The sequence below is a fragment of the Hippopotamus amphibius genome, chromosome 13 (assembly GCF_030028045.1).
Source record: "Hippopotamus amphibius kiboko isolate mHipAmp2 chromosome 13, mHipAmp2.hap2, whole genome shotgun sequence".
Taxonomy (NCBI): Eukaryota; Metazoa; Chordata; class Mammalia; order Artiodactyla; family Hippopotamidae; genus Hippopotamus; species Hippopotamus amphibius.
This window is the reverse complement of record NC_080198.1, coordinates 3,493,340-3,507,906: the sequence shown is the minus strand read 5'-3', so window position 1 is coordinate 3,507,906 and position 14,567 is coordinate 3,493,340. Positions and strand designations below refer to the sequence as shown.

General features: G+C 41.0%; 1 protein-coding gene across 1 annotated transcript in view; it reads right to left on the bottom strand.

Moving 5' to 3' along the window:
• The window catches only part of C13H3orf20 (chromosome 13 C3orf20 homolog), a 71,723-nt gene that overhangs the window by 43,409 nt on the left and 13,747 nt on the right, over positions 1-14,567 (bottom strand). Inside the window, exons 5-8 of the mRNA XM_057706537.1 lie at positions 11,660-11,795; positions 10,392-10,676; positions 2,237-2,389; positions 1,350-1,470 (exon numbers count right to left, since the gene is read on the bottom strand). Coding sequence (XP_057562520.1) covers positions 1,350-1,470; positions 2,237-2,389; positions 10,392-10,676; positions 11,660-11,795 — 695 coding nt within the window. The remainder of the gene's footprint in view (positions 1-1,349; positions 1,471-2,236; positions 2,390-10,391; positions 10,677-11,659; positions 11,796-14,567) is intronic.

Below are 14,567 nucleotides of genomic sequence, written 5' to 3'. Positions count from 1 at the left end.
TTCTGATATGCAGGCACAACTGAGAACCCCTTCACTGTATGACTTATTGTCCAATCACTGAAATTTGTCATTTTGGTCCAGATTACTTTTTAATCCAGACAGTGGGCACTGGGAGAAGAGACAAATGGGTGTGGACTGGAGTGCCACGAGGACAGGAAGTCTGAGTAGGGCTTTGAAGGAGGGAAATTTTGGATTGGCAGAGAGAGATGATGTATTACATTTCAGGCCAGTGGGGTAGGAAGGGTGAGACACATTCAAGGAATTGAATGTTTCTGAGCAGAGGTATGATTTATAGGAATTGAAATATAAGAATGAAAATCCAGTGGTCAATGTAGAGGATGAACAGGAAGGGCATGAGACAGGATGCTTGAGCCCTACCATGAACTCTAACGGTGCTTCTGTCTATAACTCTTACCTTGGGTGGATTCTATGTTCTGTGATCTTTCTCTAAATCCCAACCCTATGAGCTAGTTCCTCTCACAGCCCTTATGCTTCTCTACCACATATTCTTATTATTCCCCTAGACTTCTGAGTTCCTTGAGGGGGTACTGTCTATCTTTCTATCCCCTACACTGATAATTTTCAACAATGGGTTATTTTTGCCCCCCAGAGACATCTGGCACCCTCTGGAGATATTCCTGGTTGTCACAACTAGGAGAAGGGGTACTACTGGCCTCTAGGGAGATACTGGTAAATATCCTACAATGCACAGTTATTATAAAGAGTTATCCATCTCAAAATGTCAGTAGTTCCAGGAATGAGAAAGTCTGCCATAGGTAAAGTGACAAGCCCACTTAATTGCTTTATTAGTATATTAAATTAGTATAATAAATTAAGTTATTATTTAATATTAGTAATTCAACATTATTATTTAATAAATCTTTGATGAAGAGCTGAACAACCAAATGAATGAAGAAAGGATCTGTGTCTTTAACGCTCAGATTTTTTTATTCCACAGATAGTAAAGCTATAAAAACAAAAACTGGGGAGACCAACATAGAATTACTAACTTTTCTTATTGTCACACATAGGCATTAAAAATAAAATGATCCACTAGTGTGATAGTCACTTGCTAAAATAAAGGACATTTTTAACTATAAAACATATTATTAATAATAAAAATAAAACAGGAAGGATATTACCACGAAAGGTCAGTAGAGCAGCCAAAGTTGCTGTAGGCTGGTGAAAAGTTCACTTCAGCCAACCCTCGATCACTGCCCATCAACGTGGGAACCTCTGAATGAGATCTCAAGTTCCTTGAGGCCAGGGCTCCTGTCATACAGGTAGCCTTCTGGCTCTTAACGCTGCAGAGCCCAGCGGCAAGCCCCACCTCTGCTGCCCACCCCTACCTTGTATTCCAGGGAAAGCAAAGTCTCTGTCTTGGAGGTCCAGCTCCACTTGTGGACTACATAGCCCTTGTAGTCGTTGGTGGTCCCACCTTCCTCATCCAAGACCAAGACGTACGGGCAGCTAGGAGAGATAAATAAATGAGGAGCCGCCTCCAGGCCCCTAAAGGAAGCCCTCATCACTACAGGCTATAGGCAAGCAGAGCTCTGAGACTGCCCCAGCTGGAGAACTGTGGACTCTTGCAGGTAGCCCCGCCTTCCCCGCCAAACATGGTTTGAGATCCCTTTACACCTGTTAATGCTACTGGGGGAGTCTGCTGGGAAGGGCAGGTCTGATGGAGATGGTGGAAGCTCAGGCCAAACCCAAGGGGGATAGAAATGGAATGTGTGCCTGTAGCCCAGGAGGCTGAGAATATAAAATCTCAGGCACCAAAATGGGAAATGGAACATCTGTCACATGAAAGTAAGTTATTCCTTCCAACAACAGTTCCTTAGAGAAATCGGACAAAATCAACATTTGGCTGCCCAAAAATATGTGTTACCCATGGCTTCTCTTTTACTGTTTCCTAGTATAAAACACTTCTCTCCCCTAAAGAATTCTTCCATGAATCTAGCTAACAGTCAAGATCTTAGTGCCCTGGGGGAACAAGTGGAGTAGGACTTGGGGAGTTTCCCTTCTACTTGGCTATGACATGGATCCAGCAAGTGAGGGCCTCAAAGCACCTATGTCCCTACAGGCACTGCTTTGGCCCTGCCACGCTGTCTTCCTAGACCTCTGGACACTGCCTGGTCCCTCCTTTTCCTAGGGGCTCCTACTTTCCATGTCAGTGCCCCACACTGACACCCTCAGAGATACTTCCATGGGGCCAAGATTCCCCCAACCTACTCACCGGGCCTTTAAGTTGTAGTGAACACAGCCTTGGCCTTCAGCATTGAACATGGCCAGGAAGGAGAAGCTGGGTGTGTCGTTAAAGAGGTAGGTGATGGCTCTCCCTTTGCAGCATGTGGGGATCTGAGACACAGCGATGTTTCCAGAGGGATAGCTGGCAGAAATGGTTAAGTAGAACTAACAGAAAACTCTCCAAGTTCTTCTCTCAGGTGCATCATGAAAAGCAAGTCTACATGTCAAAGTGTTTTAGCTATTTGGTATGTCATTCCCAGCCTTCTGCACTTTGCATAAGTAACAACTAAATAACTATGGAAACAACCATGCCCTGGGTGCTTCCCTGTACCTTCTTTCTACTCCTCAAACTACCCTGTGGTAGGCACTATTACCTTCATCTCACAGATGAGTAGGGTTTCCCTGCATGTAAGGGGTTTCCTGGGATGCAGAACTTCCAGTGATAAAACCAGGAAATTCACAGACAAACCAGGGTAAGTTGTTCACCTGAGAGATGAGGAATCCAAGGTGCAGAGAACTGATCTGCCTCACATCACACCACAAGGAAGTGGCAGAGGCAATATCTGAACCCAGAGATATTTCTAATGAAGTTAGGCTGCTTCCTCTTCGTACCAATCTAGAAGAGTAAACAATGTCTCTCTGTTCATTTCCTACTAAGAAGGCCCCAAGAAGCACTGGTCCTGACTAAAACAGATATGGTGTGAGCAGCTATTATCCTTTTTGCAGCCCCAGAAGTGCCCCAGACAGAAAGAATTTCAGTGATCCTGCAATCCTACTCCTGGGCATATATCCAGAGAAAACTATAATTCAAAAAGATACATGCACCTCAATGTTCACTGCAGCACTATTTACTGCAAGACATGGAAGCAACCCACACGTCCACTGGCAGATGAATGGACAAAGAAAATGTGTTTTATACACATATACACACAATGGAATATTACTCAGCCATAAAAAAGAATCAGATGCCATTTGCAGCAACATGCATGGACCTAGAGATTAACATACTAAGTGAAGTGAGTCAGAAAGAGAAAGACAAATATCATATGATATTGCTTATATGTAGAACCCTAAAAAAATGAATGTATTTACAAAATAGAAATAGACCCACAGACATAGAAAACAAACTTATGGTCACCAAAGGTGAAAGGGGAGGGAAGGGATAAATTAGGAATCTGGAATCAACATATACACACTCCTATATATAAAATAGATAACAAACAAGGACCTAGTGTATAGCACAGGGAACTATACTGAATATTTTATAATAGCCTCTAAGGGAAAAGAATCTGAAAAATAATATTATATATAGATATGTACAACTGAATCACTGTGCTATGCACCTAAAACTAGCAGAACATTGTAAATCAACTATAATTTTTAAAAATTTAAAAATAAATTAAGTAAAATTCACTAGATGGATTTAGCAGCATACTGGAGCAGTAGAAGAAAGAATCAGTGAACCTGAAGACAGAACAACTGAAATTATCCAGCCTGAGGAGCAGAAAGAAAAAAGAATGAAGAAAAATGAACAGAACCTAGACCTGTGGAACACCACCAAGTAGACCAATATATGCATAACAGGAGTCTGAGAAGAAGTGAGGGGACAGAAAGAATGTTTGAAGAAATAATGGTTGACATTCCACAATTTTTATGAAAGATATGACTTTACACATTCAAGAAGATCAACGAACTCCTAGTCAGATAAATTCAAAGAGAGCCACATTATTATCAAAGTGCATTAAGACAAAGAAAGAATCTTGAAAGCAGCAAAAGAAGAGACTTGCCATGTACAAGGGATCCTTAATAAGATTAATGGCCAATTTCTCATGAGAAACCAAGGAGGCCAGAGGCCCTGGGATGAAATATTTAAAGAGCTGAAAGAAAAAAGCCATCAACCAAGACTTCCATACTGAGTAAAACTGTTCTTCAAAAATGAAGGAAAAATAAAGACTTTTCTGGATAAACTAAAGCTGAGGGAGTTCACCACTAGTACACCTGCCTTACAAAAAATGCTAAAAGGAGTCCTTAGGCTGAAATGAAAAAAAACACTTGACAGTAACTCAAAGACATACAAAGGAAAAAAGAACACCAGTAAAGGTAACTATGTAAGTAAACATAAAATTTAGTATTATATTATTTTTGATTTATAATTCCTTTTTTCCTATATGATTTGAAAAAACAAATGTTTAAAATAATACTCGTAAATCTATGTTAATGGCAATGTATATATAAAGAATTAATTTCTGTTAGTAAGAAAATAAAGCTGTATAGGAGCAGAGTCTCATATGCTATTGAGACTAAGTTGATATTAACTCAAACTAATTTGTTGTCAATTGTAATTAGTTTCTTTCGGCTGTTGTAACTAAGTACCACAAACTGAGTGACTTAAACAGCAGAAATTTATTCTCTCACTGTCTGGAGTTTACAAGTCTGAATCAAGGTGCTGAGGCTCTGGGGGAGAACACTTCCTTGCCTCTTCCTATTTTTCTAGTGGTTACCAAGAATCTTTAGCATTCCTTGGTTTACAGATGCATCATTCTAATCTCTACCTCAGTCATCACATGGGCTTCTTCCCTCTGTGTGTGTCCATTTTCTCTTCTTATAAGGACACCAGTGGACTAGGGCTCACTCTAATCCAAGATGACTGCATCTTAATAATTATATCTGCAAAGACCCCATTTCTAAATATGGTCACATTCTGAGGTTCCAGGTAAACATAAATTTTTGGCAGACATTATTCAACCCATTATACCAGGGCAATCACTAAGAAAATAACTAGAAAATATACAGAAAAGGAAATCAGAGAGCTACCATATGATCCAGCAATCCCAATCCTGGGCATATATCCAGAGAAAAACATGGTTTGAAAGGATACATGCACCCCAGTGTTCATTGCAGCACTGTTTACAATAGCCAAGACATGGAAGCAACCTAAATGTCCACTGACAAGATGAATAGATAAAGAAGATGTTGGTACATATATACAATGGGATATTACCCAGCCATTAAAAAGAATGAAATAATGCCATTTGCAGCAACATGGATGGACCTGGAGATTATCATACTGAGTGAAGTAAATCAGACAGAGAAAGACAAATATCATATAATATCACTTATATGCAGAATCCAAAAAAAAAAAAAAAAAAGAAACAAATGAACTTATTTACAAAACAGAAACAGACTCACAGACTTAGAGAACGAACTTATGGTTATCAGGGGAGAAGGGTGTGGGGACGGATAGATTGGGAGTTTCGGATTGACATGTACACACTGCTATATTTAAAATAAAATGTCTTTCAATGAAAAAAAAGAAAATGAATAGAAAAATGGCAAAATTAAGTCCTCCCATATCATCAATTACTTAAAATAATTAAAATAAATGGATTAAACTCTCCAAAGGCACAGATCTACTGAATGGATAAAAACAAAAAATATATTACTCAACTATATGCCATCTACAAGAGACTCACTTTAGATGCAAAGACACAACTAGGTTGAAAGTGAAATGATGGAAAAGAATATTCCAAAAGGATAGTAACCAAAAGAAAGGTGGCTATATTGATATCAGACAAAATAGACTTTAAATGAAATTTTTACAAGAGACAAAGAAGGACATTGCATACTTAGAAGAGGGCCAATACCTTGAGAAGATATAACAATTATAATAGACATATAAACACATAATGACAGAGCCCTAAAATATATAAAGCAAAAATTCACAGAATTAGAGGAAGAAATACTTCTACAGTAAGAGAGACTTAACTATCTTATTCTCAATAATGGCTGGAAAAACTAGACAGAAAATCAGTAAAGAAATAGAGGACCTGAACAACACTATGAACCAACTAGACCTACCAGGCATATACAGAACATTCTACTCAACAACAGGAGAATATATGTTCTTCTCAAGTTCACATGGCTTGTTCTCTGGTTTACACAATATGTTAGGTCACAAAACAAGTCTCAATAAATTTTAAGACTGGAACCATAAAGAGTATATTCTCTGACAACACAATGAAACTAAAAATCACTGGCAGAAGAAAATTTAGGAAATTCACAGGTAGGTGGAAATTAAGCACACAACTTTAAACAACCAATGGATAAAGAATAAATCACAAGGGAAATCAGAAAATACTTTGAGATAAATGAAAACAAAATCACAAAATACCAAAACTTACAGGATCATATGAGAACAGTACTCTAAGAGAAATTTATAGCTATAAATATTCACATTATGACAATCTCTAGGTCCATCCATGTTGCCGCAAATGGCATTATGTCGTTCTTTTTTATAGCCTCAAGATTGTCATACTGTGACGTAAGTCAGAGAAAGACAAATATCATGATATCACTTATATGTGGAATAAAAAAAAATGGTACAAATGAACTTATTTACAAAACAGAAATAGAGTCACAGATGTAGAAAACAAACTTACACTTACCAGGTGGAAAGTAGGGGGTCAGGGAAGGGATAAATTGGGAGACTGGGATGACATATACACACTATTATATAAAAAAATAGATAACTAATAAGGACCTATTGTATATCACAGGGAACTCTTCTGAATACTCTGCAATGACCTATATGGAAAAAATCTAAAAAAGAGTGGATATAGTAAATCAACTATACTTCAATTAAAAAAAAAAGAAAATTAAAAAATTTTTAAAAAGAGTGGATATAACTGATTCACTTTGCTGTATAGCAGAAACTAACAACAACACTGTAACTCAACTATACTCTAATAAAAATTTTTAAAAATATTCATATTAAAGGAGAAGAAAGATCTCAAAAACCCAACCTTCCACTGTAATGAACTATAAAAAGAACAGCAAAGTAAAACTAAAGCTAGCAGAGGAAGGAAATAATAAAGCTTAGAGAAAAGAAAAACAAAGCAGAACACAAAAAACAATAGAGAGAATCAACAAAACCCAAAACTGGTTCTTTGAAAAGATCTGTAAAATTAACAAAACTTTAGCTAGACTGACTGAAGAGGGAAAAAAAAAAAAAAAAAAAAGACGACTCAAATTTCTAAAATCAGAAATGAAAGTGGAGACACTACTACTGACCTCACAGAAATGAAAAAAGATCATAAGAGAATTATAGGAAGATCTGTACATCTACAAGTTAGGTAACCTAGTTGAAAAGGACCAATTTCTAGAAACACACAAAATAAAGCAGGATACAACATCAACACATAGAAGTTGTCCCTCATGAACATGGAATGTCTTTCCATTCATTTTAGTCCTCTCTATTTTAGCAATATTTGTAGTTTTCAGTGTATGAGTCTTACACTTCCTTGGTTAAGTTTATTCCAAAGTATTTTATCCTTTTTGATGTTATTGTAAATGGTATCATTTCCTTTTGTTCACTGCTTTTCTATTGTTACTGCTCACACAGCATTTCAGATCATTTGTTGTTGGCATTCATGGGTTGGGAGAATTAATACTGTTAATGGCAATGCTCCCCACAGTGATCTACAGATACAAGGCAATCCTATTAAAATCCCATCAATCTTTTTTGCAGCAATGGAAAACTTGATCCGAAAACTCATACAGAACGGCAAGGGTACCCAAACAATCAAAATAATCTTGAAGAAAAGAATAAAGATGAAGGACTCCCACTTACTGATTTCAACACTTACTACAAAGCAATAATAATCAAAACAGTGTGGTACTGGCATAATAGACATATACCTCAACAGAAGAGAATTGAGAGTCCAAAAATAAGCCCCTATATCAATGGTCAATTGATTTTGTATCTTTGTAAGAAAAAAGGCCTTAAGGGAAGTTTGCTGGGAGGCCCAGCCATTGAGGAGAGAGATTCAAGGAGATGCTGACAGCCCAAATGAAAGGGGTGCCAGGACGGTTCTGGGACCCAACACTGACCAATGCAAACCCGCTGGGGCTTGGAGCTTTTTGGCAATCCAAAGGCAGACACATAACTTCTACCTGAGAGTTTTGCCCAGCAGTTTCCGTGAAGACAGAATTAGCTGCTGTGGAACCTATGAGGGAGAGAAGTAGCTCCCAAACATTTTCTCTACTCCAGAGGGATCCAACAGCTGCACGTGTGTGTTGGCCGTTGGATCACAGTAACACAGACGCTATCCTTCAAGATCACTGGGTCCAACTTCCACTTCTTATAATAGAAAGAAGTCAGGCCCAGAGAGATGGAGTGGCTTATGCAGGGTCACCAAGAAGAACCGGGCTTAGAACCCAGGCTTCTTGGGACTCCCACAGCAGAAATACATTAATGGCCAGGATCACTGGAGTCTGAGTCAAGCATGCCAGCCTCTATGGCCTGATGTCTGGGGTGGTCCCAGCAGGGGGCCCTCGGGATTCTGCAGCAGGGGAGGGAACACAGATCCCAGCAGTCTGAGCTGCAGTGCCCTGGTCCCCTGATCTACACTAGTCCACCTTTCTCTGGTCTTGCAGATAGCAACCTAATTCACAGACACAGCTTCACAAGCTCAGGGCGATGGTCCCATTCAATGCAGTGTGGAGTCAGAAAAGGGGAGAGGAGGAGCTCCAAGACCCCTGCAAGCAGCAGCTGTCTGGGAAAGAGTGTGCTGAGTTTAATGCACAGGGTGCCCTTGAAGCAGTGCTGAGCAGAGGGTGATGAATGCATTCATTTATGGTCAGAGAAACAATAGGACTCCTTTGACAGGCACTGCAATTCTGAATTCCCAGTTCAGTGGAGAGGAGGCCAAAGGAAGCGAGGTGGGCTGTTGCCGGGCAGGCCTGCTGGGCTGCCTGCTGAGACAGCTGAGAGAGCTACCCTCTCCTCCAAAGGCAGGGGACCCTGCATGTCTAGTGGTTTTATTAGTAAAATGAGGTCCCCCCTATCCTGCTCTCTGTGGCAGAAAATAACCCTGAAAGGCATAAAAATGGTGGTGGAAAGAGGGCCCTTAATGGAGGTGAAGAAGCCCTGGACCCAGGCCTGGCTCTGCCACCAAATTCCCTTTGTGGCATTGGGTGTCACCCCTTCAGGTTTAGGTTTCTCTGTTGCTATGACGAAGGGACAGCAGTGAATAGCTTGGTGCCTCTCTGCATCTCATCTCATTCAGGCTCACAGCCTGGAGTAAGTGCTCTGCCCTCACTGGCCTCAGAGCCTTGCTGACATCTGCGGTCTGGCCGAGCTCTAGAGCATGCTGGGGAGAGTGGGTTCTCCAAAGGGAGCTCTCTTACTGTCAACACGCAAATTCAAACTCCTTTCCCTCATTACAGAAAAAAGCAATCAGATTAAAGTTGCTCCCTCTAAGGTAAAGTGGTACACTTATTCCACTCCATTAATCATCGAATATAATACTCGATAAGCATCTGTGAATGAAGAAAGCAACCTGACTCCATTCATGCGAAAACATGCATCACCCTCAGCCTTCACACTGCATGTTACAAATCTTAGTTTTCCTAAATCTAGATTTCTGAGGTCTAGGTCCACAGACAGACTTTTGAGGTCTGTAGACTCCCTGCAATCACAGGTAATGTTTTACATGCATGTGTGTCAGTGCATATTTCCGGGGAAAGGGTCTATAGCTTTCACCAGATTCTCAAACAGAAAATGTGTCCCCTTGTGTCACTCACACACCCCAAGGTTGGGACCCAGCTGCCCATATGCTCATGAACACAGACAGACCTCAGCTGCAGAGCAACCTGGACACGTGCCAGGTGGGTTACCTGGGGTGTGAGTTAGACTCCAAATACAAGATTCTTGTTGGCAAAGTGTGCAAGAACCACAGGGTTTACCCACTGAGCTGGGGACAGAAGGATGAAGACTCCCCACCCCCAGGACTGAGGGTCTTCCACCACCTTCTCTTGGTTAGAGATGAACTGCTCTGTATCTCCAAGCTCTTTCTGCTAGGGAGAGCCTGGAAGGCAGAGACTGCTGCTGAACCCCCAGCCCACACGGACAGCAATCACAGATAGCTGGGTTCCGTGCATTCTGGTTCACTGGGACTTAATTTAAGGCTTGATTCTAGGTACTTCTTTCTCTGACCTAGACAAACTCTTAATACCCTGAAGGACACGTCACCAAGATTCTCTGACCAATTAAAAGCCAAACCAAACACTTAGGCTTTGTCAAACCCTGGAGTTCCCTGGGCCAAGCTGCTGGGGAGGAAGGGAAGCACCAAATAAAAGGATACTAAACAAAGCAGGACCCATCATAGAAGGTGTAATGCAACTTGATGGCTTTCCTGGGTCCCTTCCACTCCTGAGAATGCCAGCCCAAGTGAATGTGGTTGGTGGGAGGCTGGTGAGGGGTAGGAGCAGAAGTCTGAGCACCCGGAAGGTGAGGGTGGTGGGAGCTCAGGGTCTGAGTGTCCCCTTTGGGGGTCGACATTAGATGAGAGGGCATCTTTGCCCTGTAGTTGCGAAAGATCATGGGGTAGAAGATATTCCTCCCTTTCCAGGAGACCCTTTCAGCTTCTCTGCAGGGAAGGAGACCAATATATCTTCTAGCCACTTGACTCTCACTCACCAGGGAGGCTCTCTACAGCCCCTCCTTCCCAGCTCCCAAGACTCCCATCTCATTTCCCTGTCCCCAAAGTACCTGTCCCCACCCCAACCCCTTGTCCTACAGGTAATGTTTTTCGGAAGAACTGGGAAGGCCCCTGTACCCTTTTGAGACCAGTCCTGGCCTGATTTCCACCTTTTGCACAGGGGTGGGGACCCATGGGGTGGGGCTGTGTGCAGAACCAGGTGGGGGAGCTGGAGGCTTTGATTACCTCCCAATCCTGAGGTTATAAAGGAAGAGAGCTTCCTTCTGAAATGTCACAGTAAGGGGGAAACTGGGTGGCTGCCCTCTACCTATGTTCTACAGCTGCAGTAACAGTGGCCTGAGAGCCCTAGGACACATGTATTCTTAGATGTGACTAGGTTTGAAGGTCTTTATGGCCCATGGTCTGGGCCTTTGGAGGAATGCAGGTTAACTTGTTAGGACCTGTGGGACCAATGAAATCATAAATATCATTAATCACCCATGTCAGTGTTTTTTGTTTTGAGAGGTGTTTCTTTTTTTCTAAGAGAACATCTGACAAATCATGTTAAGAAATAAACACTCAACTGTGAGGGTGTGTAAACTGTAAGAAGCCACTGGTGAGGAGGCAAAGAGCACTGCCCTGGGTCAGGCCAACTGAGCTGTGGGACCTCAGACAATGCCTAACCATGTGCTTGGGGTACCTCAGTTTCCTCAACTGAAAAACAGGCATAAACCGGCCTTCCTCATAAGGTCATAGAAAGACTGAAAAGGACTGTGAAAGGGGAAGGACTAGGGACATGTGTGTGAGGGACGACTATCACCCTTTCATTGTCGTTGGGGGCACTGGATAGCCGACGCGTCTGTGATCCCCCTTCACGCACACACAGGCCGTGCCCTCTTCTCCCATCCGCCCCCAACCACTAAGGTGCTCACATAAGGCGACACATCTCCTGCAGCTTCTCCCGGGCTTCAGGGCAGGGGTCGCTGAACTCGATAACCTCAGAGGCAGAGGTTCCTGCTCCTCGTTGCGGGGATGTCAAGACTACTTCCTCCCAATTTTGGGGTTTGACTGTAGTTGGAGATGGAGAAGTTAGGGAGGCTTTTAAAAAATGGTTTCTCAAGATGTCATGTTCACTGGGGGTGAGGCGGCGGGGAGAGCAGGAGAACGGCATCCTTTGAGAATCAAAATAACAGCAGGACTCATTTACGCTTCCAGGGACAGGAATCTATGGCAGGTCACTTATGAAACACAGGCGTCACTCTGTGAGTCAGCCGAGTGTGTGTCAGGGACACTCATGCACGGTGATAAAACCAGCCACATTTCCCCAAGGGCAGCCTGGTTCTGGGTGGGGAGAGCACGCATGTGGCTGCTATGGATGCAGAAGGGATTCCCTTGTGATACTTCTGACTTAAGACAAAAAGTCTCAATTCCAAGTCTCAATGGGCTTCAACACTTCTTTGATGCTGGCTCATGTCGGCCTTCAATAGAGGGAACAGTGTATCGATTGAGACTTGGACTGCGATGTTTTGGGGTTTTTTGTATGTGTTTGTGGTAAAATACATATAACAAAAATTTACCAACTTAATTTTTAAGAGGCCAGTTCAGTGGTATTAAATACATTCACAGTGTTGTGCAACTGTTATCACCACCTATTCCCATAACTCTTTTTTAAAAAAATATTTAATTTATTTATTTGGTTGCACCAGGTCTTAGTTGTGGCAGGCGGGCTTAGTTAGGCATGCAAACTCTTAGTTGCAGCATGCAAGTGGGATCTAGTTCTCTGACTAGAGATTGAACCCGGGCCCCCTGCATTGTGAGTGTGAAGTCTTAACCACTGTGCCACCAGGGAAGTCCCTCCCATAACTCTTTTCATCTTGTAAAATTGAAACTCTGTAACAATAACTCCCTATTCTCCCCTCCCGCTAGTCCCTGGCAACTGCCAATCTACTTTCTGTCTTTATGATTCTGACTACTCTAAGTACCTTGCATAAGTGGAATCATACAGTATTTGTCTTTTTTGTGAGTGGTTTATTTCATGTAGCATAATGTCCTCAAGGTTCACCCACGTTATACTGCAGAATTCCCTTCCTTTTTAAGGCTGAATAATATTCCATTATAGGTACAGACCAAATTTTCTTTATCCATCGTCTACTGATGGACACTTGAGTTGCGTCCATGTTTTAGCTATTGTGAATAAAGCTGCTATGAACAGCTGTACAACCATCTCTTTGAGACCCTGCTTCCAATTCTTTTGGGTATATGCCCAGAAGTGAAATCACTAGATCATATGGTAATTCCATGTTTAATCCTTGAGGAAGCAGCCATACTGCTTCCCACAGTAAACCTGGCTGTACCATTTTACATTCCCACCAGCAGTGCACAACGGTTCCAGTATCTCTATGTTTTCGTTATACTTGTTTTCCAGGTTTTGATGGTGATCATCCTCCTAGAGATGAGGTAGTATCTCAACATAGTTTTGATTTCCGTTGCTCCAATGGTTAGTGATGTTGAGCATCTTTTAATGTGTTTATTGGCGACCTGTATAACTTCTTCGGAGAAATGTCTATTTAAGTCCCCTGCCCATGTTTGAATCAGGTTGTTATTTCTGTTCCTGAGTTTTAGAAGGTCTCTATCTATTCTGGATATTAATTCCTCATCAGATATATGATTTGCAAATGTTTTCTGCCATTCTGTGGACTTTTTTTACTCTGTCAAGAGTGTCTTTTGATGCACAAAATTTAAAATTTTTGATGAAGTGCAATTTGTCTGTTTTTTTCTTTCTAGGCCCTTGGCTTTGGTGTCATACTCATGAAATCATTGCCAAATCCAATGTTATAATGCTTTTGTCCTGTGTTTTCTTCTAAGAGTTTTATTGTTTTAGGTCTTACATTTAGGTCCTTGATCCATTTTGAGTTAATTTCTATATATGGTGTTAGGTAAGGGTCTAACTTCATTCTTTTGCATGTGGATATCCAGTTTTCCCAGCACCATTTGTTGAAAAGACTTTCTTTTCCCCATTGAATGGTCTTGGAACCCTGTCAAAATCATTTGATCATGTATGTGAAGATTTATTCATATAAGATCACGTATGTGAAGAGTTTGGGGGCTATCTATTCAATTCCATTTGTCTGTATGTCTGTCATTATGCCAATATCATATTGTTTTGATGAGTATAGCTTTGTAGTAAGTTTTGAAATTAAGAAGTATGAGCCCTCCAGCTTTGTTGTTCTTTTCAAGATTGTTTTGGCTACCTGGGGGTTCCTTGAGATTCCTTGTAACTTTTAGGGTGGGTTTTTCTATTTCTTTAAAAAAAACATCATTGAGATTTTGATAGTGATTACACTGAATCTTAGACCACCTGAGGAGTACTAACATTTTAACAATATTAAATCTTCCATTAACGAACACGGAATGTATTTCCATTTATTTATGTCTTCTTTAATTTATTTCACCAGTGTTTTGTAGTTTTCATTGTATAAGTCTTTTACCTCTTTGGTTAATTCCTAAGTGTTTTATTCTTGCTACTACTGTAAATGGAATTGTTTTCATGATTTCCTTTTCAATTGTTCATTGATCTTGTACAGAAATGCAATTGATTTTTGTGTTGACTTTGTAGCCTGCTACTTTGCTAAATTCATTTATTAGTTCTAACAGTTTCTTTTGTGTAGGATATTTAGGGTTTTCTCCATATAAGATCATATCATCTGCAAACAGATAATTTTAATTCTTTCTTTCCAATTTGGATGCATTTATTTATTCTTCTTGCTTAATTGCTCTGGTTAGAACTTTCTGTAATATGTTAAACAGAAGTGGTGAAAGCAGGCATCCTTGCCTTGTTCC